General features: G+C 49.1%; 6 protein-coding genes across 6 annotated transcripts; 3 read left to right on the forward strand and 3 right to left on the reverse strand.

Annotated features, from left to right (window-relative positions):
- Nucleotides 1-644: 644 nt before the first annotated feature.
- Nucleotides 645-2,802, reverse strand: F5B22DRAFT_632486 (calponin homology domain-containing protein; the record flags this gene model as incomplete). The annotated part of the gene is made up of 4 exons (XM_047976701.1): nt 645-1,494; nt 1,551-2,530; nt 2,592-2,658; nt 2,756-2,802. 4 exons carry the CDS (start codon nt 2,800-2,802, stop codon nt 645-647), a joined length of 1,944 nt encoding a protein of 647 aa, XP_047836322.1.
- A 2,029-nt stretch (nt 2,803-4,831) lies between these two features.
- On the forward strand, nt 4,832-6,870 carry F5B22DRAFT_11291 (uncharacterized protein). The gene is made up of 2 exons (XM_047968792.1): nt 4,832-6,689; nt 6,751-6,870. The coding sequence occupies exons 1-2, from the start codon at nt 5,067-5,069 to the stop codon at nt 6,781-6,783; spliced, it is 1,656 nt and encodes a 551-aa protein (XP_047836323.1). The 5' UTR covers nt 4,832-5,066; the 3' UTR covers nt 6,784-6,870.
- A 395-nt stretch (nt 6,871-7,265) lies between these two features.
- On the forward strand, nt 7,266-8,057 carry F5B22DRAFT_11293 (Tim10/DDP family zinc finger protein). Its single transcript, XM_047968793.1, has 2 exons — nt 7,266-7,585; nt 7,747-8,057. Exons 1-2 carry the CDS (start codon nt 7,474-7,476, stop codon nt 7,911-7,913), a joined length of 279 nt encoding a protein of 92 aa, XP_047836324.1. The 5' UTR covers nt 7,266-7,473; the 3' UTR covers nt 7,914-8,057.
- On the reverse strand, nt 7,563-9,542 carry F5B22DRAFT_582886 (60S ribosomal protein L25-like protein). Its single transcript, XM_047973335.1, has 6 exons — nt 9,250-9,542; nt 9,040-9,089; nt 8,912-8,976; nt 8,759-8,835; nt 8,553-8,617; nt 7,563-8,482 (listed from the first exon to the last, which is right to left on the reverse strand). The coding sequence occupies exons 1-6, from the start codon at nt 9,272-9,274 to the stop codon at nt 8,300-8,302; spliced, it is 465 nt and encodes a 154-aa protein (XP_047836325.1). The 5' UTR covers nt 9,275-9,542; the 3' UTR covers nt 7,563-8,299.
- A 116-nt stretch (nt 9,543-9,658) lies between these two features.
- F5B22DRAFT_640910 (putative methyltransferase-domain-containing protein) lies at nt 9,659-10,528 on the forward strand (the record flags this gene model as incomplete). Its single annotated transcript, XM_047977906.1, has 1 exon — nt 9,659-10,528. The coding sequence occupies one exon, from the start codon at nt 9,659-9,661 to the stop codon at nt 10,526-10,528; it is 870 nt and encodes a 289-aa protein (XP_047836326.1).
- Nucleotides 10,529-13,381: 2,853 nt separating this feature from the next.
- F5B22DRAFT_11454 (enolase-phosphatase E1) lies at nt 13,382-15,067 on the reverse strand. Its single transcript, XM_047968810.1, has 3 exons — nt 14,874-15,067; nt 14,719-14,759; nt 13,382-14,362 (listed from the first exon to the last, which is right to left on the reverse strand). Exons 1-3 carry the CDS (start codon nt 14,920-14,922, stop codon nt 13,745-13,747), a joined length of 708 nt encoding a protein of 235 aa, XP_047836327.1. The 5' UTR covers nt 14,923-15,067; the 3' UTR covers nt 13,382-13,744.
- Between the last annotated feature and the right edge of the window lie 7,420 nt (nt 15,068-22,487).

Consider the following 22,487-nt stretch of genomic DNA (forward strand, 5'->3'; position numbering starts at 1 on the left):
AGCAAAAAGAAAGAAGCATCGAAAATTCGATTTCCGAGAGAAAAAACCCCCCCTTTCCACGCCCATGAGGTCCCTTTCCCAATTATTTCCCATTTTCCCCTCCCAATGCTACGAAACACTACAATAAGAATGAAAAGCTTGAAAAAAAGAAAGAAAGAAAACACCCCGATCAATGCTATAGAGACCTTGCAACCCTGGCCAAAATGAAGAAACCACCAAGCAAGGAGGGGAAAAAGCAGATGACGGGCGCTGTTTTCCCCCGGCTCCTTCCCGATGCTTATGTGGAAATGCTACTGTAACAAAAGGGACAAGACGAGAGAGAGAGGAGAAAAAGCCAGCCGGATCTTTCGTCATCCGGAATATTTCAGGGGAGTAGAAACGGATAGAGTATGCTTTGCGAAAAAAAAAAAAAAAAACGCGAAACGTGTCTCGTTGGTCTTCTCTTATGTACTTTGATTAGAAAATGTGGTATATTTTGTACGGTGGGTATTATTAAGCGAAGAAGAAGAAGAAGAAGCGAGGTAATAGGCTGACTGACTGACGTGCTCGCGAGCGTGAGCTTTGTGTCTACTGATTTTGGGAAGCTTTGTGATGAAGCGAAGAGAATGAATTAGCTAGTAGATGAGTCTGATGGGGCTTTGATCCTATGAGTGCACTCCATTAGTCTTTTTTGTAGGGCTACTTCTCCCATTTGTATTCTGGAGGTTGGCGCTTGTGTCGGACGAAATGAGCTTCTCCATAAAGCTGATGTAGTCGTACTGAGGCACACCGCGGTCCTCCGCCATATCTGGGCCAGTGTGGAGCGGCACAATATTACACAGTTGCTCGATAACCTCGTCAGGAACAAGGGAGTGCCGTAGGTCCATCTCAGTAACATATGGTTTCCCGTCAGCGACCTCTCGGAATGATTGGAATACTTGTTCAGCTGTGTTCTGATCTTCAGTCACGTCAACCATGAAGCGGATGAACTGTTCGAAAGAAACTCGGTCACGACCATGCGACGTTTCGAGGAAGTAGTCGTGCATCTCATCTTCGCTGAATACAAGGCCAAGGGACGCCAGCGCTGCCGAAAACTCGAGTTCAGATAGTGAGTTCGTATCATCCCGGTCGAAATGACGGAATACAGATTCGAATTCTTCTAGCTGGATTGGAGTCAAGTTTGTCATATTTCGAGCAACCATTTGGTTATCTAAGAACGCAAGCTTCTTCTGTACTGAAGACTTGACAAGTCCGTGTTCATAAGATAATTCATCATACGTATAGGTAGTGAAGTCGTTCTCTTCAATGTTGGCTTCCTGGCATTGTTCATCGACGGCGGCAATTTTTTCGAGATATAGGTCGAGAGGCGGCAAGCTACTACTGAGCCTCCTTACATGGAGAAGCTGGTCTTCTACTTCGCCTTCAAGTCCTGATATGGCTAGTTGTATGGTGTTGAGAGCTAAAGCAAAGTCGTTGGCTTTGTCTGCAAACGACTTACGAAGGGCGTTCTTTATGCTGCATCACAGTTAGCTAACGGACGAGGTTGAAACGCCAAGTCTCGAGAAACTTACTCTCTGATAGTCTCGTTGATCAATTGACCACGCATCACTTCTGATTTAGTTAAGTTCGCCCATTCTGCATCCATAGTCTCCAATGACAGCTCTGGCGGGGGCTCGTAAGCTCTGAGGCGATACGTGCCTAGTTTGGTTTTGATGTTTCCAAGAAGTGTTGCTAAGTCACTCTTCTCAGCGACCCAATCCCTTTTTTTGCCTCGCTTGTGGGATGCAAACTCGGTAGCCTGTTGCTTGGCATCGATATAGGTGCCCTCAAACGTAGCCTGCTGCCATTGTTCGATCTGTTCTCTGATTTGCTTTAACAATGCGGCCATCCTTCTCTCGTAGGCGCTCTGCATCTCCCATGCCCCTTGCATATTGTTCACGAATTTTTCGACACGTCGACCGGCATTCTCAACTTTTTCCATCTGCGAGAAGGCGTGGAACCAATAGGCGATATAGGTCATTAAACTCTTCTCGTCGGGCCGAGGCACGTCACACACATCCTCAACATCCAGCAAGGCAGGGATACCGATCTCCTTATGAGCAATATCAAAAGCCAATTGCATATTGCCGCGGTGGTCGCTCTTGTCTAATGCGTCGTAGTCGATCAGATCTGGTCGGTGAATATCTAACAAAGCGCAAAATGCCAAGCCATCATTCCAGCTGGTGCTGAAGTCACGGACTTCCACTTCATCATAGCAAGCCGTTTTTCGCTGACACCATAATAGAAGTCCCTCCTTAGCTGTCATTCCTTCGGCGTTGATGTCACTGATGGTGAAGCGCAGGATGAGGGTCCATATTAAGCCAAGTATAATCTTTCTATTGCCGTCAACGACATCTTCCGCACCGATATTGATCATGGCAATGCCTCTCGACTTGACGAAGTTGAGTGCTATGTTGGCGTTCTCAAACTTTTGCACTCGTAGCTTGGGTCTGGCGGCATATCTCCCTAACGATTCATTTGACAAGCACTCGAGTAAATGTATTAGAAGGATCTGGCGATGCAAATCAATCAGTATAGAAAATACGCAGGATGGTTCAACATGGGGAGCTTACGCCGTCGCTTAGGTCGGTGACGAGATCTTTAACCTGCACCCCTCTCGGTTCGATTTTTGTATTGAGCCTAGCATTCCAATAATATTAGTCCTCATGGCCACGATAGTAGAGAGGGAGGCGGATATGTATCTCAGGGGAAGAGACACCAAGTGTCGACAACTGACCATTTTGTGAAGGTTTTCTGTTGGACAATAATCCATTTATCGTCCATCTTAGTTAGATTGAGCCCTGGATGCTCTGAGGTAGAGTCGGTGGAAACGGTAGAGACGAGGGAGTACCTCTTTGGATTGCCGGTCTTGGTTTCTCTTATGGACTCTCTCCTAACAACAGGGTGAGGTGGGGTCGAGGCCGAGAGGGTTGCTGACCTCTGAAGACGGGCGGCATGCAGCTCGGGTTGGGAGCGATGAGAGACAGCGGTACGGGTTCTCCTTGACCGTGGTGGTGAGGGGGTATGGTCGTGACGAGAGTTGCTATCGGTGTTGGTGGCTGGCGCGGGGGAGGGCGTACCACGACAGACGACGGCAGACGACGGGGTGGAAACGGGAGATGAAGCTGGTGTTGATACGGATACGCTTGTGAGACCACTTGTGAGACCGCTTGTGAGACCATAACAGGCGCTGTTTCTACTCGAGAAGGATGAGGAGATCGAAGAAGGTGTCTCTGGGGTCTCTTGGGTCTCTTGGGTCTCTTTGGTGGTGGTGCTATGCAATATTGGCAATGCAGCGGCCAATGTGTATTTGACGTCTGCTATTGGTTGTCTGGGGGATTCGTAGCAGCTGGTGCTGGTGCCCTGGTCCACGCCCCTATTTTTCTCCTCGCTAGGGAATGGCGGTAGCGGCAGTGTCACCGCCAGTGCCGCTGCTGGCTGCGCTTGTGAGGGGCCTGCCGACATCTTTCCACTCTTCTTGTTTTATCGATAAGTCTTTTTTGTTTACCTCTCTCGCCTCTCTCGCCCAGACTCGCCCTACCAGAAAGCGACAGGGCAGAAGACAGGGAATACAAATACCCCAATGCGGCCCAATGGATACCGAATAGGGTCCTAAACAGGGTGATTGGTGATCTTGTGGGGTACGACTTATAGAGGTTGCAGGCCCGAAAACGACCAAATAGGCAACCTGTAGATTCCTCTTAGCTGTGATCGTCAGTCAGGTCTGATAAGTAGCCTAGCAAAGATTCCTGATGTCTGCCGGCATTCCAGAATTCGAAAGGGTTCAAAATCAATGCAAAAAGGGCATTGGATGGATGCGCGACGTGCGACACACTCTCTTCATATACAGCAATGGGGAATGCAATTAGCTTCTGGCTTCAGGCTGGCTTCAGGCTGAGTGTAGCACTCGCCGGGCATTATTTTTATCAGACCTGAGACGAAACAACTAGACCTCCCGCATTCGCCATCTCTCAATGCAGCGGATCTTGTATCTTGTCTTTCGAAGCACGGCATTTCCTTCTTCTTAGCTCGCTTCAATGCAATGCATGTCATTCGTCCGTCTACCCCAGCTGCGAGGCGGTACGCATTGCAGCCTACCGTAGCCCATCGTCATCTACCCTCGCCCTCTGTCAGGGGTTGGCTTTACTCTCGCATCCTTTCAGTGTCCTGTAATGAGAGCTTGAACATTCGATTCTAGACACACTCTACGAAGTGGGATAGAATCACATAAGCACCATGAGTGAATAGTACTCGATTTCCAGAAAGCTTCGAGATTTACGTCGTTTCACAAACGAAAGCTAGAGGACAATGTCCCCTAGTCCAGTTGGTTCGTTGCATGAAGTGCCCAGTCAGCTTGAGGACAATGCATGAACAGCCTACAACACCCAATCACTTGCCCAGAATAGCAACAGCCGATTTATAACCAGAATCTCTATCTTCAACAAATAGGCGCAGTGTTGATATAAACTGCTATATGCCAGCGGTCAGAATAAGCGCCACTAAGTTTAGCTGACGCCTCGTCATTCGAACTTACTGCAGAGCAAGGCATATCTGCAAGAGGATGATGTTAAAATTTAACCTTAGGTTCTAGAAAACCGGTTGGTCGTTTGATGTCCGCAACCAAAACAGCCGCCATCAGCAAGAACCTTAATATTGTATCTGACTGCCTCGCCCGTTCGTGTAAGAGAACATTTTAGGCTATTAGAGCAACCCCAGTCTGCACAGACGTGGGCATCGTTGATAGTATAAGAAGACACACTGAATACCTCGTGGAATCATAATCTACGAGGAAATTGACACCTTGCCGTTGTTACGTGTGTACTTACCGTAAGCTATGTTTCCTACAAATCAAACTTGGCGTCCGAAGAGACGATACATGTTCCGACTAAGTAGGCAATCGCCGCCGAGCTCCGAAACCGCACCTATCGGGCGGGCGCCACTTTTCCGTCGCTTCTTCGTTTCCGATTAATGAATTTATTTTTATATGATTCTTTTTTCTCTCAGGATCCACGCGTATCCCTTCAGACAAGCAGGGCGCCTCTCAGCAAATGGCTTGCAGATCCAGACTAGCGCCGATTGCCCGGCGCATGTCGACGCCCGGCGGGCTGCTGAGCAGAACAGCCCTGAGCGCCTGCCACCCCGGATCTCCCGCTGCTGCCCTCCACCGCTGCCTCTCGAGCACGCCGACGACGCGTCTCCGCGCCTCGGCTCCGCGCCAAGGAAAGTATACCACCGACAGCTATCCCGAGATCAAGCGCGACCCGCGGTTCTCACAGATCACCGCCGACCATGTGGCCTACTTCCGCGAGTTGCTAGGCAAGGACTCGGCGCTCATCGACGGCGTCACCGCCGACGTCTCGGTCGACGACATGGAGTCTTATAATTGCGATTGGATGAGGAAGTACCGCGGCCACTGCAAGCTTGTGCTTAAGCCTGGATCCACTGAAGAGGTCAGCAAGATCCTGAAGTACTGCAATGACAACATGCTGGCTGTGGTGCCTCAGGGCGGCAATACAGGGTTAGTTGGAGGCTCGGTGCCCGTGTTTGACGAGATCGTCGTCAACATGAGTCGCATGAACCAGATTCGGTCCTTCGACGAAGTGAGCGGTGTCCTGGTTGCCGATGCTGGTGTTGTCCTAGAAGTAGCGGACCAGTTCCTCGCCGAGAAAGGATACTTATTCCCTCTTGACCTCGGCGCGAAGGGATCCTGCCACATTGGCGGTAATGTGTCTACAAACGCTGGTGGTCTTCGTCTACTCCGGTACGGAAGTTTGCACGGTAGTGTGTTGGGCATAGAAGCGGTCCTCCCCAACGGTACGATTGTAGAAGACCTCTGCACGCTACGCAAGAATAACACTGGTTATGACCTTAAGCAGCTGTTCATTGGAGGTGAAGGCACCATCGGCATGATCACTGCAATTTCAATACAATGCCCGCAAAGGGGCAAGGCTGTCAATGTTGCATTCCTTGGCGCTGACTCTTTCGAGAAAATCCAGCAAGCTTTCAGAGAGGCCAAGTCTCAGCTTTCCGAGATTCTCTCAGCATTTGAGCTGATGGACTCTTACAGCCAGGACATGGTGTATAGAGTACGCCAGAACAAGCGACCTCTAGAGGGTGAACACCCGTTTTACTGCCTCATCGAGACCACTGGGTCTAACTCAGACCACGATGCTGCAAAGCTGGAGAAGTTCCTAGAGGACGTCATGGAAAAGGAAATTATCTCTGATGGCGTCGTGGCGCAAGACGAAACACAGATTAAGTCGTTATGGAGCCAGCGAGAGGGTATTACAGAGTGTGTAGGCCACTTTGGAGGTACCTACAAATACGATGTTTCGATACCTTTGAAAGATTTATATAGGCTAGTGGATGAAACTAGGGAAAGGATCGAGGCCGCCGGACTGAAAGGTGACACTGATGATTTCCCTGTCGTGGAGGTTGTCGGATACGGTCACATGGGTGACTGCAACCTACATCTCAACGTTGCCGTCCGGAGATACGACAAGCGAGTCGAAGAGGTGCTAGAGCCATTTGTCTACGAATGGATCGGCAAGATCAACGGAAGTATAAGTGCTGAGCACGGTATTGGCATAGCCAAGAAGAAGTACCTCGGATTCAGCAGAAACGATGCTATGATCGATCTCATGAAGCAAATCAAGAATCTATACGATCCAGTAAGTTTCCTATGCTGTACATAGCCGATGATTTGACCACTACCACTAATACTTGTTGCAGAATGGGATCATGAACCCGTACAAATATATATAGCGTGTAGATAGAATCTATAATATGAAATCAAAATGTGATACTAGATAAGACAAATTCTAGGCGCTTTTAGTTTTCTAGTCAAAGGTTATAGCTACACCTAACAAGCCGAATTGCCTTGCAGCATCTCGAATGCTGTCCTTTAAATAAGAAGGAATAACTAGTGCTTTCACTATATGATATCGATGGACGGCGAGCTGCGGTTTTTTCATACAACCCCAAAAATCCTAGACACCGAGCAGAAGTTCACTGCATTTTTAGTCCAAGCGAAGGACCGGGCTCAGCTCACACATCGTATACTACCACCTTCGGCCGCACGATTCGGTCGTTGTCAGGCTCTATTCAAACCTTTCAATAGCCACAATAACTAGAATTTATATCTATATATAATCCTCAGCTTTATAGAATTCCAAATTTCTCATCAAGTGCTGAAGGAGGTAGATATCCGTAGGTTGTGCAGCTTTTCCCCAGCACCTACAACTGCACGAAGTTCCCCATCGGTGATAAGATAAGAGCACCGTGAAATTTCCTTGCCCGCATTAACGACCTCACTCAACCTCAACACCGCGCCCGCTCATCATACTCCAAAGCCAGCCAACCTAAACCTCCGATATCCATTTAACCCTCCCGTTTGCCGACCGACAGAAGCTACGGAACCACAGCAGGACCAAAAAAGACCGACAGCCAGTCACAATGGACAATCTCTCGCTCGAGACAGCTGACCTCGACAAGCTGAACGACCAGGACAAGACCGAGCTCCGCCAGTTCCTGCAGAACGAGAACCAGAAGGCTCGCGTGCAAGCCAGTACGTCTACATCTACGTATACACTCATACAAACATCCATACGTTATCCAAAGACTTAACAAGCCCCATTGCTCTCTTGCTTAAGCTCATCTAGCACTCCCACCCCTCCAAAACCCCTTCCGAAAGAGATCGTGCGCTAACCCCCCATGTTTCCTTTCTAGCCGTCCACTCCCTGACCGACGTCTGCTTCAGGAAGTGCATCACGGGATCGATCAGGAACGGCAAGCTCGACAAGACGGAGGAGAGCTGTATGGCGAACTGCGCTGAGCGCTTCTTCGACGTTAGCACCTTGACGATGAAGCATTTACAGAACATTCGTCAGAACTAAAATAGATCACACAACTTCCTTTAAATTATCGGTATACACATCGCTTGGCGCTCTACGTATGATCTATCACGTAAGAGGTCTCAATCTACCGACGAAACGGAGATTATGGGCTTCCGAGTATCTCTTCAAGCCTATATGATGCGAGTTTACTACAAGTCACGAATAATGGCTGTTCACGTTGTAACAATAGGATAGAATAGAAGGCGAATATTCACATTGCCCTGGCGCATGAAGGTCACTTTTTGTTTGTTCATTAAACACATAACCATGATCCGATGGAACGCCGTTCTCAATGCCAGTTTCATTCAGCTCGGAGCGTTTCGTAACACTCAGTACGAGCAGCATAAACCATACACGCCCAATCCCACACAAAAAACACCCGGCTACTAAACCAGAGCAAGCTTGGTGGCGGCGATATCGAGAGCATCGACGTCAGGGGTGAGCTTGCAATAGGCCTTCTTCTTGCCATCGGGTCGGATGAGGGTGTTGATTTTGACGACGTCGATCTCGTAGAGCTTCTTGAGAGCTTGCTTGATCTGGGCCTTGTTGGACTTGACATCGACAATGAACTTCGCAAGTGTTAGTTGCAGTTTACTGAAATGATTTGCACTTGGCAGCGCAAAAAGACTGTGTACGTACGACAAGGGTGTTGTGCTCCTCAAGCTTCTTCATGGCAGACTCGGTGTTCAAAGGGTGGACGATGACTATGGTTCATTTGAGTTAGCAATTACAGATAGACACGGACACAGGGGGGCCTAATGCTCCCAGGCACGTTCGTTGCCTTGTCGAGATATACTCGCTTTCGCCAGTAACCGAAACAAAGGAAGATTCCAGGGATAACGTACTCTTGTGCTCGTCCAGGCGGGGCTCATGGGCGATCGACTTTCGGTGGTACTTGGGCGCCCGAGACAGAGCCAAGGTCCTGGAGATGATATTAGTAAGGAACGTATTTAACAAACCCAGGTGTTTACTAGGCAAGTACACTGCGATTGACTTACTTGGGGCGGTGGAATGTGGTAGACGTTCTGACCTTGCGCTTCTTGTTGGGGTTGTCACCACGGAGCTAAATAGAGTCAGTGAATCAATCGAGAATATGCCGTCGCGGGGTAAACCATCAAATACATACAGCAGCCTTGGCGGCAGCAGAGGCCTTCTTGAGCCCCTTGGGCTTGCCGTCTGTGTTGAGAAGCATCAGCATACGCCCTTTTTTCAAAGAACTACGCAACATTGTCTACTGCTGATGCGACGGACAGGCCGAACCCATGCGGGAATCAACCTTTGGAGGCATATCGGAGATTTGACGCTGTCGTCGATGGATAGGAGGTTCAGGTAGTACCTTTCGCAGAAACTTTGGGACCCATGTTGTCGGAATTGGGCGTTGGGCGACCGGTGATGAGGTTGTCGTCGGTTGGCGTCGTGGATTGGGGAGGAAAAAGACGAATTTCACCAAAGCTAATTTTGACTTGACAAAGGGAATTGTGGTGGAGCGTTTAGGGTCAAAGTGTTATCAGTGGTCCAAGCGCTCGATAAGCTTCTGATAAGGTCAGATAAGGCATTGGTGAGAACCTTTGGAAGCACTAAGGCTCGAGTTTACATAGGAGCGCATTGACCACCTTATGAACAATTACTACGGATTATTCATGCACCAGGGGTGTCTTAACCTATCTCTATCACATTTTCTATATTTTGACGATGTCTCAACCCCTGATTCTCACTTTTGCTTTCATCAGGTATCTATCTATAAGATGACTGTTAACAAGAAGAAGCGACCAATCAAGACATTGGCCCAAGGACGGCCACCAACCATCAAAAAATCAAAATCGATATCACGCAAAGCCACAAGAGGACTCATTAACACCATCCACCAGCTAGAGAAGAAAAAGGCACAAGCTGTTGCCAAAGGGGACAAGGCTTCCGAGACCAAGATTGAAGCAGAGATTTCTGCTTTAGGTGGTATTCAGAAGTACCAACAAGCAAGCCTTCAAGGCCAGCGCAATGATCGTGGTGGAGACAGCTCACGAGTATTGATGGAATGGCTCAAGCCCAAGTTTCATGCATCGGGCCTGACAGCGGATGGCTCAGTGCGTATGCTAGAAGTCGGTGCCCTTAGCACGACAAATGAATGCTCCAAGAGTGGCTTCTTTGACATGGAGAGAATTGACCTCAATAGTCAAGGTGATGGCATCATTCAGCAAGACTTCATGAAAAGGCCGTTGCCAACAGATGGCACGGAAACTTTTGATATCATTAGCCTATCACTAGTTTTGAACTTCGTTCCTGATGCTCAAGGACGAGGTGAGATGCTTCTACGAACATTGGATTTCTTGAAGCCTCATACGGCATCATCGCACGATGCATTTCCATGTCTGTTTCTAGTCCTGCCCGCACCATGTGTCACGAATTCAAGGTACATGAATGAAGCGCTATTGGAGATGATCATGAACACTCTCGGATATGTCAAAAATCACAGCAAAGTCACGCAAAAACTAGTTTATTATCTTTGGAGGAGGACATCATGCGCTCCGGCCAAAATTCCAATCTTCAAGAAGGTTGAGCTTCGCTCCGGTTCCACAAGGAATAATTTCTCAATTGTCCTCCGTGGTTCGGCTGGTTGAGAGGAATAGATAACGAGTCAGTTGTTCGACCCTCGGTGCTATTCTCCTAACCATTCAAGCGCAATTAACTAAAGACTACCTGCTAGCGCGGATATTCGGTAGGTTGTCGATCTCCCATCAACTTGTTGGGACAACTCATAACTGATAAACTGATGATCAAGAATTGGCTTCAGATAACGCACGTTGATGGTCTTCGGCCAGTCCCGTGAGCTTCCTTATTACCTAGCGTAGGAATCTATTTGCGACCGCTGTTTGGAATCCCCAAGGCTTCCCCAATGGCTATCTTCCTTCGTCAAGAGATCGCCACTTAGGCTTATCAGTCGCTTGATAGTTACCCCGCAACCACTTTTACCCTCCAGAGTGAGGGTGTCTGGGAGCGGGGATGGCCTTGTTGGCCGAACCAACGAGATGGCGCAAATGAAGTCAGGCGACTCAAAATGCCGGCGCTGTGCGTTCATTCATTCGACAATCTGGAGAGCTCGAGGAGTCCTCTCAGCACGAAGGGGTGACGAACACGCGTCGATCAGGGTCCGGGCCATTACCATGGTGATGCGATGCAATGCGATGTAAGAGAAGAAGTACACACACAGTACACAGTATTCCATCAATGAAGAGGCAAACACGGGACGCATCAGTACTCGGGATGCTTAAGACGTTCTGTTCAATCCTCAAACTGTGGAACCTACGCCAATTGGTTGCACAAGTCTGGGAATGATACCGTGGACGGGGCTCGAGCGGTACCATCGATGATTTGCTCGCTGCCTCAAGCATCCCATGCGAGTTGAGCTGTCTAGCTAGCTGCACGTAGTCATGTAGCCAAAACCCAACAAATCTTGAAAGTTAGCTTGGCTGTGTGGTGTGTTCATTTGATCTCATTGCGAATAGCATGGCAGCTGCTGTACTCAGTACGTGCGCCATGGGAAATTACAACTCTGCGCTACTTTAACGCAGATATGGGTGGGAATAGATAGGTAGATATCATGAGATCGTGGGACGATATCGACTAACTGCAAGCGCGTTTCGTCGCGTGACGGCCTGTATGCATTATGCGAACCTAGCTTTTCCTGATTCCGCGAAGCTCGACCGGACTTCAACACTACGCTGCGCTAGATCCTCTTTACCCCGACTTCGATCAGTTAAGCATTCGGCCCTTAAACATATCTAGAGGTTAGTTAAGTGCTGGATACATGATGTACTTGCTCTTATCAGATACCTGAGTACTCGCATATTGTGTAATACAGTCCCAATACGATTACGCTGTCTTGGGATTCTTCTTTCACGTTCTACATTACACGTCCAAAGTGGCGAAGATCCGAAGCCCGCCCGCCCCGTTTCTAAGAGGCGCCGGCGCGATCTGCGGGCGGGCGGGCTTGGGTCTAGTCGAGAAGGAAATGTTGGGGGAAAGGGAAACATTGTTGCCTGGTACAGTAGGTATGGTGTATGGGGAGGTAATCCTATAGGTGTCGATCGAGACATTGCGGCATTGCATGCCATCTGGGAAAAAGGGCTACCTAAGAAACTTCCCTTTTCATGTCGTGTATCCATCCCTTCGGCGTCATGTCTGGCAAAATTGCGTGGGCCATGTGGTGCAGTGCAATTGCATAGGTATTGTAGACACATGCGGTACGTAGATAAATATATTTGGTCGTGCATTGTTCCTCTGGGCTATGCTACCTATGCTATGCTGTGCTGTGCTACGTATGCGTAACACACCGGGCTCATCTCCGTGTATGAAGTGGTGGCTATGTGGATGTCGGTTTCAATATCGCTTCTCGCGCCGCTGCTTGGCCCACGTGAGGATCTCTTCGTTTGTACATAGTAGAAAGCAAAGATCAAATTAGTAGGTAACATGAAGTACCCTGCAATGGACTACCAGGTACGTTCTCGTTGTATTCAAACTTCATGTTATTCATGTCTTGGTTATGTCTAAGCGTTGATTTACCCGTTGAGATACCTATGTCCCTACATTGGATGTATGTCTCTGTTTGAGCTGACGTGAGACGATGTATATTCGCGACCTCGCTACTTAGCCAATGTCTTGCATATGCTAAGTTACATATCTTATTGGAAGGCTGATATGCCGTGTTGTCGTCATGGTACGGTAGGTATAAAGTAAACCAGCATTCGACCGTTAAGATTAGATCGGCATTTGCTGGCCACTCCCGTTGCGATAGCAATGGGTGAATTATCAATCGATTGGCAATTCCCCAAAGTTTAGGTATTTACAAATTAATGCGATCTCCATGGTCTACTATATCGAGATACCTCAGATAGGTTGCAGAGCAGCATGGGGTGAAGGAGTATCTTGCTTGTAGCTGCAGGTTTTCGTGGAGCGAAGATTGAAATGAAACATAGGTAATCAATCCTAAAATCATTTAATCTGTCTAACTTCTTAAAAACGAATGAATCGTACATGAAGGCGCCATCGGTTTCGAGGCGCTCCCCGGTAACGCTCTTGTAACGTACCCCAGGCTGGGGAAGATGCTCTAGGTCGGCCGCCAGGGTCTCAACTTCCAACGCCATCCCCTATCACCGCATTTGGCGCAAGACTTAAAGCCTTACTTTGCCAATGGATGGCAAATTACCGCCTGCTGCAGCGCCAGAAATGCAACCCCCTGCATACCTAGTGGCGACGTGAACGACTCGCTACCATGCCTCGTGCCACGAGAAGCGCTTCAAAAATATGCGTAGAGGCCACTACGGATAGCGTAGAGCAGCTGTAGCGAGCGTCTAATGTAAATATGCATTCTGCATGTACAAAGCCTTCGTTGAATCTCGGGGTGTTTAATGAGCCTTTGCATTTATATCTCAAGACCAGCTGGTTGGCAAAGGTGATCACGTGAGGGCGATATGAGCACTTTTCTGAAGCATCAATATATCGTAGCGCAGGTGTATCATCAGCTACCTTTTGTATCTAGTCTAACTTATTTAAGTCACAAAATCTATTGAACCATGAAACCATTTTCAGGCGAATGTCTTTATAAGCGACATGACTATGTGACCTTGGCCTGCCTCGTCTACAGTACCGACACTGCCTACAGCAAGCAGGTGGGTGTTCGCGTGCTAGTATGGGCGCCGACATAATGCTGTTCAATTGCTTTTTTGGCATTCTCCGCTCGATCCAGCCATCTACGGCGGCCTCTTTGACTCGGGTCAAGTCAATTCTCGTCCGGAGATCGGCTCAGAGAAGCGCTGTCACCTCTACCCCGCCATTTTTCAAATTTGGGTGAACGATTCTATAAGTGGAAGCCGTCCTCTCACGTTTGGTGGGAGCTTTGGATTGCCGGGACGCTGTACAACCATACTCTGCATCCCCGCGGCAATGGCTGCGTCAACTTCCTTTGCGTTGTCACTGAGGAATAGCCACTCCCCAACCGGGATTTCCGGGTGAGCTTCCGCGATCGTCTGGTAGCTCTTTCGTTCTTGCTTCAACCCAGCGTTTACGGTATCAAACCAGTCCGAGATGAGGGGCGTTAGGTCCGATGGCTCAGCATTTGTATGCTTGAATAATAGCTTCTGTGCCGGGACAGACCCAGAGGAGTAAATCATGATTTTGAGGCCATTTTGATGCCATGTACGGAGCTTCTCGGCTACGTCTGGAAATAGGGGCGCTTTCAAATGTCCCGCTGCGTAACCCTCTTCCCACAAGTATCCCTGAAGGCTCTTCAAGTAGGCGATCTTTACATCTTTGTCCATCAGATCCCGAACATGGGCAGCCATTTCATCCTTGGATGTTCTGTATTCCGGGGGAAATGCATCCTTGTACTTGGCGAAACTTGGGTTATCCCACTGGGTCTCAAGAGTTTCTGGGAGAACTTTCAGAGCATAGGGGAACTGAGACGACGTGTTAGCTCACAACATTATGAAGGGTAAGCCTCTGCGACAATATCAGCCGGTAGACGTCAATGAATAACGAATAATAAGACATGTTCCAAGATCAGCGAAGGCCCAAACTGTATGGGGGTGTTTGTTGCGACAAGCCAATGCCCGAAGCTACGGAGCATGTAACGGTCACAAGGTCACGACGCGGGAGGTTGCTGATCGAGGCCCCTATTCTGAATAGCGTGGGGTGCCAGCAAGGTAGGTAGGCAGTAAGATTGACAACGTTGTCTAAGTCTACTTGTAGGGGGTCTCGCAGACGCAAATATGACGCGACACATTCACATGAAGCGAAAAAGGCTGGGCCTTACCAAGACATCTTTGACAAAGGAGATTGGACAAACAGTGCCCTCTGTTCGCGACGCCATTAGCTAATACTTCAGGCTAATGCAGGCGACCCCTACGATAAGGAACCCGACACGAGTAATGATAAGACTATGGAAGGAGGAAAAGCATGGTGCCTTACCAATGTCTAGCAAGATCGCCTTGACATCGAGACCAGCTGATGCAGTCATGGTAGTAGTAACCAGCTTTGCTCGTGGGAACTTTGTAGAATGCTCGGCAGTTCTATCTTTTGATCCTCGAATATCTTCACAAGTCCCGGGGATACACGACTTGGAGAAGGTTGGCAGAGGGAGCGGTGAAGGATTGATTCTCTTGGGACAGGACTCTGTAATGCGAGCAAGCTCTCTTTCGGACACGAAAATTTTTCTTCTCGTCAATTGCCTGTTCTGTCCTCAATAGCGTTGCAGGTATCCGGAGAAGGTGACCGGGATAGACGAGTAAGTCAAACCCTTTAGACGGATCAGATGCGTAGAGGACGTGTGTCGTGAGCGTTGATGAGAAGGCGGTCAAGATGCAAGACAAAGGGAAACCCCAGAAGGGCCCACCCGATCAATGCACGATATCCGGGGCGTACTATGAATCTTGTAGTGTAGCCCATTTCTGCGCGGGACACGCAACTACAGGCTTTAGGTTGTCGATAGCCGGTCGATAACTGCTGATTCGGAATATTTGGTGACCCAGTTAGGCTCGGTCGCATTGCAGTAGACTGCATTTTGAGGTGGGTAGCGCAACTACTATGTAGGTAGGTAGTGCATGAGACAGACAATTAAGGGGCTGTCTGTTTGTATTGGAAGGTTGGGATGAAATCCCATACTTGCTCCCTACGTCCAGATGTAGGCACTATCTAGAATTTGGACAACAGCACGTGTAGTCTCTCCTTACAAGATCGAAAACGGAGGGTTTGGTGGGAGGTTGGCTGGTAAGCGGGCCTGATCTGTTAGGCGAAAAGACGTTGAAGTTTGTGGCTGGTCTAATGTGAGAACACAACGCTCCCAAGCACAAGCCCACGACAGCAACAACGACAACGACAGCAACAACATCATCGCATCGCATCGTACACTACCTACGGTACATGTATGTCACACATGCGCAGACCGACAGAGAGCCAGACGGTCTTCGGCAGCCACCAAGAAGAACAGAGAACCCCCTGGGCCACCACGCTCGTTATCACCACACATGCAATCCACAACCCGTTCAGCCAGCTACTACTGCACATACTACTGCATCATGTGCATCGAGCGTAGCCAAGCCTAATCTCCTGTTGGGTGTGGCTTCACTCCACACTGCCATGCAATGGTTTAAGTACTATTAGAGTAGTATGGTGTAAGTATGTATCTGTATACCTAGCATGCAGTACAGAGTATGCTACAGTACCTAGCCTGTCAAAGGTCTGATATCTAAAATCAGGACTGCACTACTAACCTGCATGTATGCACACATAGTAGTATGATATGAACAGTAAGGCAGGACGACTACTTATGGAGCGAAGTGTGTACAATTTGTATATCATCGTAGGACGTGATGTTCTGCCTTAGCATAGTCGTTAACGATCCCTTTCACCGCCTACTTACTTACACTGCCGTATAACCTTCCTTGGCTAAAACGTATCATCCTCTGTTATGCTGCCGTAGTGCTAAAGATAGTCAGGGAGGGAGATAGCGGGCAATCAGATAGATATCTCAGCATCTTTCATTGTAACAGACTAACCACCTACATACCTGCCGCCTGCCAGCATACTACAGTAAAACAATCATGGTGGCTTAGAAGTTAGAAACGACACAAGATGCTTTAATCTCCGTCTACGTGTGGTGTATGTATGTGGAGATATGCATTCAAGGTATGCCTGCAGAAGGCAAAACCAGTTATATGTTACGGGTGGGATGAGTATGTGTCCATTCCGGAATGTGTTAATGCTTCTGCTGTGCACCCATCCACCGCGAGAACGGCAACCTCCGGCCACACACATTGATATGCCCCCGCGGCCTATAGCAGCAGCGGTTTTACATTGTACCGCATGGCTTGCCCCCAAGGGCAGCCTTCGCCCAGCCTGGCCGTTGATTGAATTGCAGCGGGGGCACAATATTCGTGCTAGGTATTCCAGCGGCTATGTGCATGATCGATCGCGCACAGCTGTAACAGTACCGCTCTGCGATCGTTTTAGCCGTGCGACTGCGACCAGCAAAATCGTCTGGACAGGAGATGACGAGAAGCAGAAGGCAGTGCCTCCCCTCTCAGACTCTGTCGCACCCTGGCAGCACATCCGGCCGGTTGATCAATCTGACGATCTGTACTGGAGGCCAGTGATAGCGCCGATACAAAACCAAAACTTGGGCACGACACGGCGTCGCATAACACGGCAACGACGATACGCAGTGTAGCAACGTAGCTGGCCTATCATTCGCCTATCATTTGCTCAGGATGGGCGTATTATTATCTTGCCAAAGGTATGTGTTGCCAATCGTCGTCACTACTATACCTAATCTACAATGCTTTAGGACCCCAATTCTGCCCCAACATTTTGTTGATCTATTATTATACAGGCGCTTATAAGCATAACCCATATCGGACCCTCCCGAGGACCTACTTTCCTTCAATCCCGTACGGTCGTAGTCGGTAGTATCTGTTTCAAAGCTGCGAAACAGCCGTATGTGTATTCAGGTGCCAGGACAGCGAGTAATTTCTCTAGATCATGTGTTTCGTGTCACATAACACCCATTCGACGATCAGTGGTACGCCGAACGGGGCGCCGGCCGGTGTAGTAAACCCCGTGGTGCTTAGACAAATGTCTTCCCGCATGCCATTTGTCAAGTTCAGAAAAATAGGAGAGCTAAGACAGGACTTGCCTTGAATGTTTATAGCCATGTATCCTACATATAGAATCAGGCGTGGACAGGTACCTGATGCCATAACACGGCTGACACGTTGCACGACTGGAATGCGAATATGGGGGGCATGTAGCCGAGAAATTGTCACACAGCGGCCCGCTATGCTTCGTGGTTATGGGAATGAGTGAGCTTCAGTCCTGCCCAAACGGGTGAAACGATCACCGCAATTGCATCATGTTGCGACATAACAATCTTTTGCCCTTACTACTTCGTGAGTACGTATCTGTCGCCATAAGCCCCGAGTGCCGTGACCATTTCGTCCACCTATGGGGAAAGGATCACAATGCGTAATTTAATAATTACCTATTTACTTAGTACTTACTTCTGTTAGCGCATTGCGTTGTCAATTGCGTGAGATTCGACCACGGATAAATGACTAATGGTTTGGATTTGGATTTGGATCTAGGTAGGTATTTACAAAGGAGATGATGACAGCTTGCATCATTTACATGTCCTTCCTCCGGCGACAGCGAGCGCTCAACACCGCCACAGCCGAAAACAGATACCTACCTGGACATGTGCCAACTAACCTTGATGGCCACGCGCACCTCAGATACTGCGGCGAAGGTCTCCATCGCAAGAGGCCAGACCAGGCGTTCGTTATCTAATACCTAACCCCCCTCTTCTCTACCCCCTCTGAATTGGCTTGGGGTGTGATGGAAGTCGAAACCTAAAAGCTCGGAGAATTAATCGATCAAACGGCTGATAGCTCTCCTACTGGCCACCTCGACACACCGTGGCCCCATCGAGTCTGGCGATGTCATGACTGATAAACAAAGACCCGGTTCTTTCTGTATGGGGCTGTGCGGTAGCTTTGACTTGCAATGAATTCAAGATCTTGATTTCCGTGAACTCTGTATGATGCTCCCCGCATAGCATGATGAAGAAGACCCTACCTACATGATGATTTTCGTATTCAGGGGGTTAGGTACACGAGTAGGTATGCCTACAGTCCATCACAGCACATTCCATATCCAACTTAGACTAGGTAGGTACTGTACTGTAGAACAAGGTGCTAAGTTGCTGGACGGATTCAGCAGCCAACGCTGCAGGCAAAAAGGAGTGCATTCCTTTGGTGGCTCTGGCATCATGTCTCGAGCCAATGACGTCTCGGCGAGCGTGTGAGGTGAAACCGAAGATGCTGGAAGGGCTTTGGGACACGCAAGTCGCCCTCGATGGCGCCTGATTGGTCATTCGGGCCAGCGACAATTTTTGGGTCGCGGCAACGTGTCCAAGTGTCGTTGTGTCTGCTCTGTGCCTGGAAAGGGGACCTGAAGGGACTTGGAGGGACCTGCTTGAACGGGGCGATGACCTGCCCAAATAGCTCTCTAGCGCTGCCTGGATAGCTCGAATAGTGCACTCTACAGTTACTTCGAGGGCGCCTGGGGGGAAGACCTGTTGGGGCTAGCCCCAGCGCGCTGAATGTACTATACATTGCATGGCAGCGTACATGTGTGTACTGGATGTAATGTACTTAGGTACTGTAAGTAGGTAGGTACACGTTGGATTGGCTACTATGTACCTGGCCATGCGGTCTCTTACATGCTGTGGTTTGCGTGGAGAGCTACCTCCGCGAAGGGTATCTGGCGGTGTGGCGATCTCCAGTCCGCGGCCCCTGCAAGCGTCGACACACCAACGTACACGGTGCATGATCTAGTCCTAATCCTACCTGTCTACTGTGCAAGAGGGCGGCCGGCGTCCAGCGAACCTTGTCCGCGTGGTCCTCCCCAACACCCACAATTCGTCGTGATCTGCATGCTCGCGCTCGCGGCTTCGATAGCCCAAGAGACAGCCGAGACAGCCCTCTACAGTAGTTGGCTGCTGTTGGCCTGTTGTAGATACTTATGGAGACAGGCCTGCCGGTCTCTGATCATGTCATCGAAGATAGGTACCTATGTAGGTACGAATTGTACTGGACTGTACTATGTAGGGCACTGTGACGCACCAACCACAGCACAGCCTGTCTCCGCGCCGCCTGCGCTGCCGGCTTGATGACACGGCTGCAGCTCGATAGCGATGTACTTATTGGTACATGTGGACGCATCAGCACTTGCATGGCTGCTTCACCATGTCCTGTTAGTGTCCATGTCCCGCCCCAAGTGTCTCGCTATCGGCTGGTGTGCCGTCAATGATGCTGTTCTGGACTTTGTTCTGACTTTGAAGCGCTGTCATTCCACAGTCAGCTGCACTGTTGTCTCTCCAACACGTCAAGTCAAGTCAAAGTCAACTCAACTTAACTCAACCTTCTTTCTTGAACACTTACCCGTGTTTACTTACGTAGGTACATGTAAAACAGGCCACTCCAGTCAGTCCACCTCCGAATCAATTCAAGGGCCAATTCAAGGCAGCGATAAAACCAGACTGCCACTACCCTCAGTCTAGCCCAGCCTACTGTACAGAATAGACTGCGTAGCGTTTGCCCTGCCGACAGCGTGACCATTCTGACCAAGCCAGACCAAAAGATCCAGAGTATGTTGAGTCGCCTTTGTAGCGTGAGACCAAGACATTCATTTGTTCTCGCTACCTAGAGCTGGTCTCTTATCCTTTACTGTTCCTTCGCAGATGTCTCCAGTCTCCATGTAATCTGTACAGCTCTTGTACATCTAGATCCTCCACTAACCTGTACTTGCAGATACCTACAGTACATTACTTACTCCGTCGCTTTCATTCATTCATGCCTGTCTGCCTGCTCCCCACCCTACCTACTTTCGACTACCTACTTCTGTACCTATCGTGATAATCCCTGTCGATCTTTGTCAGTGACTTCTGATTCCCCCTTAGGCTCAGCTACGAAGCATGTCACTTGCTAGCCTCCGCTGCCCCCGGCCGCTGCTCCTTGTCTGGTTTCCTCAACATCTTTCTCAGTCATTGTTTCTCTCATACCTACTGTAAGTACTGTAGCAGTCTCTTGTCCCCCAGGCAGCCCTCCTATACATACCTACCTACCGGTATGTAAGTATGTAGGTAGGTAACGTCACTGTCGTGTACATTCTGTACCTACCTCTAGCTATGTAGAGTACCTAGGTAAGTAGAAGGGGTGCCTGTACCGTACCGTATCAAAACCATCGTGAGTAGGTACCTGAGTACCGTCACCGAACTGGCCGTCTTGGCTGGGCAGTGTTGTTGTTATTATTCAGACCCTTTCATGCTATGCCTCTTCTGGGTGGGATCCAGTCTCGCCTGCATTGCTTCATTGTCGTCCCGTCCAATCCAGATGATGACCAACCCACCTCCATGACCAAAGACTGGCTACTCCCCTAGTTGGGCCACTAGTCTGGTTCGTTCGAGCACCTTCGCACGCCTGTCCCCGTCGCTCGCTTCTGTATCTCTTCATCCACCCATCCATCCCATCCTTTTCCTACCGCTCTTCTCTTTATCGAATCCTTAGCCAGCCGACCTGTTTCCTCTTTTACCTGCCATTGTCATCCACCTTTGTCCTTCGTATCGTCACTCTCTGCTCTCTTTCTCTCTCCTTCTCTCGCCTTCGCCTTCGCCTTCGTCACCTTACTACCAGCTCAGCCGTGCTTCGGGTTCGACCATCAATCAATCACTTGCCCTGAACCGAGAGACTCAAGCCTGACTCATTAGCAATCCAGTCAGCCAGCTAGCCAACGCACTCGTAACTGTACCTAATACCTATCTCCGTACCGTAAACAACGAGCCTCTTTCCTTTCAGCACCTGAGGTCCCTTTAAGCAGCTTCGCTCCTGCATCACACGACCCCTGACCCAAGCAATTAGTCGACTGTGCTTTACCTCTTTGTCGAAATAACTCGTAATCATATCCAATACCTCTCGCCTCCCCAAGTCTATTAGTAGCACTGCTTCCGCAAGTTCAATTTCCAGGACATCCACTCCGATCGGATAGCGTGCTCACCACGTCACACCCGCCCCCGACTCCATTGCCAATTCGGATCCGCTTCTGTGCCAGGCCTACCTTGCAATAACACCGATCGCCGCAATCGCTGGCTGAACAAGCACCCGAGGAGTCATATCTATCATCTTCTGCCCTGTCGAGTCATAAAACTGCAATAGTCAACCCCGTGAACTGTTTGTTTCGACTATCTTCGACTAGCTGACACCCGCCTAAACAACACTCAACACCTAGACCCTACTGAACTTAATCCCCCGAAAAGCCCCTTTTGGCTCAGCTCGGTCAACAACCAGAACAACACATCGACATCTTCGTGTGATCGTCTTATCGGATGGTTCTGTGATCGAGACCGTGTCGGTGTGTTGATATTGCAGGAACTCCGCTATTAGGCCCTGGTGCCTCGGAACTGTGTTGACTTATAAACGCACGCCTGCCTCTTATCACGACCGAGCAACTTGGCTACCCACGCCTAAGCCAAGTTACATCTCATCGACATTCGTCAACACTCTTTCAACTTTCATAAATTATACTCATGTCCTCATAACGATTTTCATTTTCATTCTCTCAGGACCGCCTGTCCACCAGTACTATTGACGATTATTTCCTTCACATTTGTCTACAAACCGAATACCCCTCGATGAGCCTCTGACCCATTAACGACCTGGAGTGTTATGTTTTCTTTTCTCACTCTCAAAACCCTGTATATTGCATCTATTTAGTCACTGCTTGTGACAACACCATTATCATTTCTTTGCCTGGCCGCTATTCCACTTCTACCAACTTTAACGATTCTTTAAACTTGACAAAAAACTTGTACACAAAAGACTGAAAAGTAATCTTGATTTTCTTAAGTTACGCTCACCAAAATAGACGGTCGGGGATAAAGGGGCTGTACAGTGTACAATCATTGGTGGCTTTGACCAAAGTTCCACCACTTCCTGCTTCATTCAATCATTGGTCTCCCGTTGAGACGGCGTC

The sequence above is a fragment of the Xylaria bambusicola genome (assembly GCF_022495145.1).
Source record: "Xylaria bambusicola strain CBS 139988 unplaced genomic scaffold F5B22scaffold_1, whole genome shotgun sequence".
Taxonomy (NCBI): Eukaryota; Fungi; Ascomycota; class Sordariomycetes; order Xylariales; family Xylariaceae; genus Xylaria; species Xylaria bambusicola.

Excerpts from the sequence above, each read along its gene's own strand:
- F5B22DRAFT_11291 (XM_047968792.1), top strand. The coding sequence starts at position 5,067 with ATGGCTTGCAGATCCAGACTAGCGCCGATTGCCCGGCGCATGTCGACG. Across the intron at positions 6,690-6,750 it reads TCAAGAATCTATACGATCCA|AATGGGATCATGAACCCGTA; the intron begins GTAAGTTTCCTA and ends TACTTGTTGCAG.
- F5B22DRAFT_11293 (XM_047968793.1), top strand. The coding sequence starts at position 7,474 with ATGGACAATCTCTCGCTCGAGACAGCTGACCTCGACAAGCTGAACGAC. Across the intron at positions 7,586-7,746 it reads GAAGGCTCGCGTGCAAGCCA|CCGTCCACTCCCTGACCGAC; the intron begins GTACGTCTACAT and ends TTTCCTTTCTAG.
- F5B22DRAFT_582886 (XM_047973335.1), bottom strand. The coding sequence starts at position 9,274 with ATGGGTCCCAAAGTTTCTGCGAAAG. Across the intron at positions 8,977-9,039 it reads CTGCTGCCGCCAAGGCTGCT|CTCCGTGGTGACAACCCCAA; the intron begins GTATGTATTTGA and ends GACTCTATTTAG. Across the intron at positions 8,483-8,552 it reads AGGAGCACAACACCCTTGTC|TTCATTGTCGATGTCAAGTC; the intron begins GTACGTACACAG and ends ACACTTGCGAAG.
- F5B22DRAFT_11454 (XM_047968810.1), bottom strand. The coding sequence starts at position 14,922 with ATGACTGCATCAGCTGGTCTCGATGTCAAGGCGATCTTGCTAGACATT. Across the intron at positions 14,760-14,873 it reads GGCGATCTTGCTAGACATTG|AGGGCACTGTTTGTCCAATC; the intron begins GTAAGGCACCAT and ends CGTCGCGAACAG. Across the intron at positions 14,363-14,718 it reads CCTTTGTCAAAGATGTCTTG|TTCCCCTATGCTCTGAAAGT; the intron begins GTAAGGCCCAGC and ends ACGTCGTCTCAG.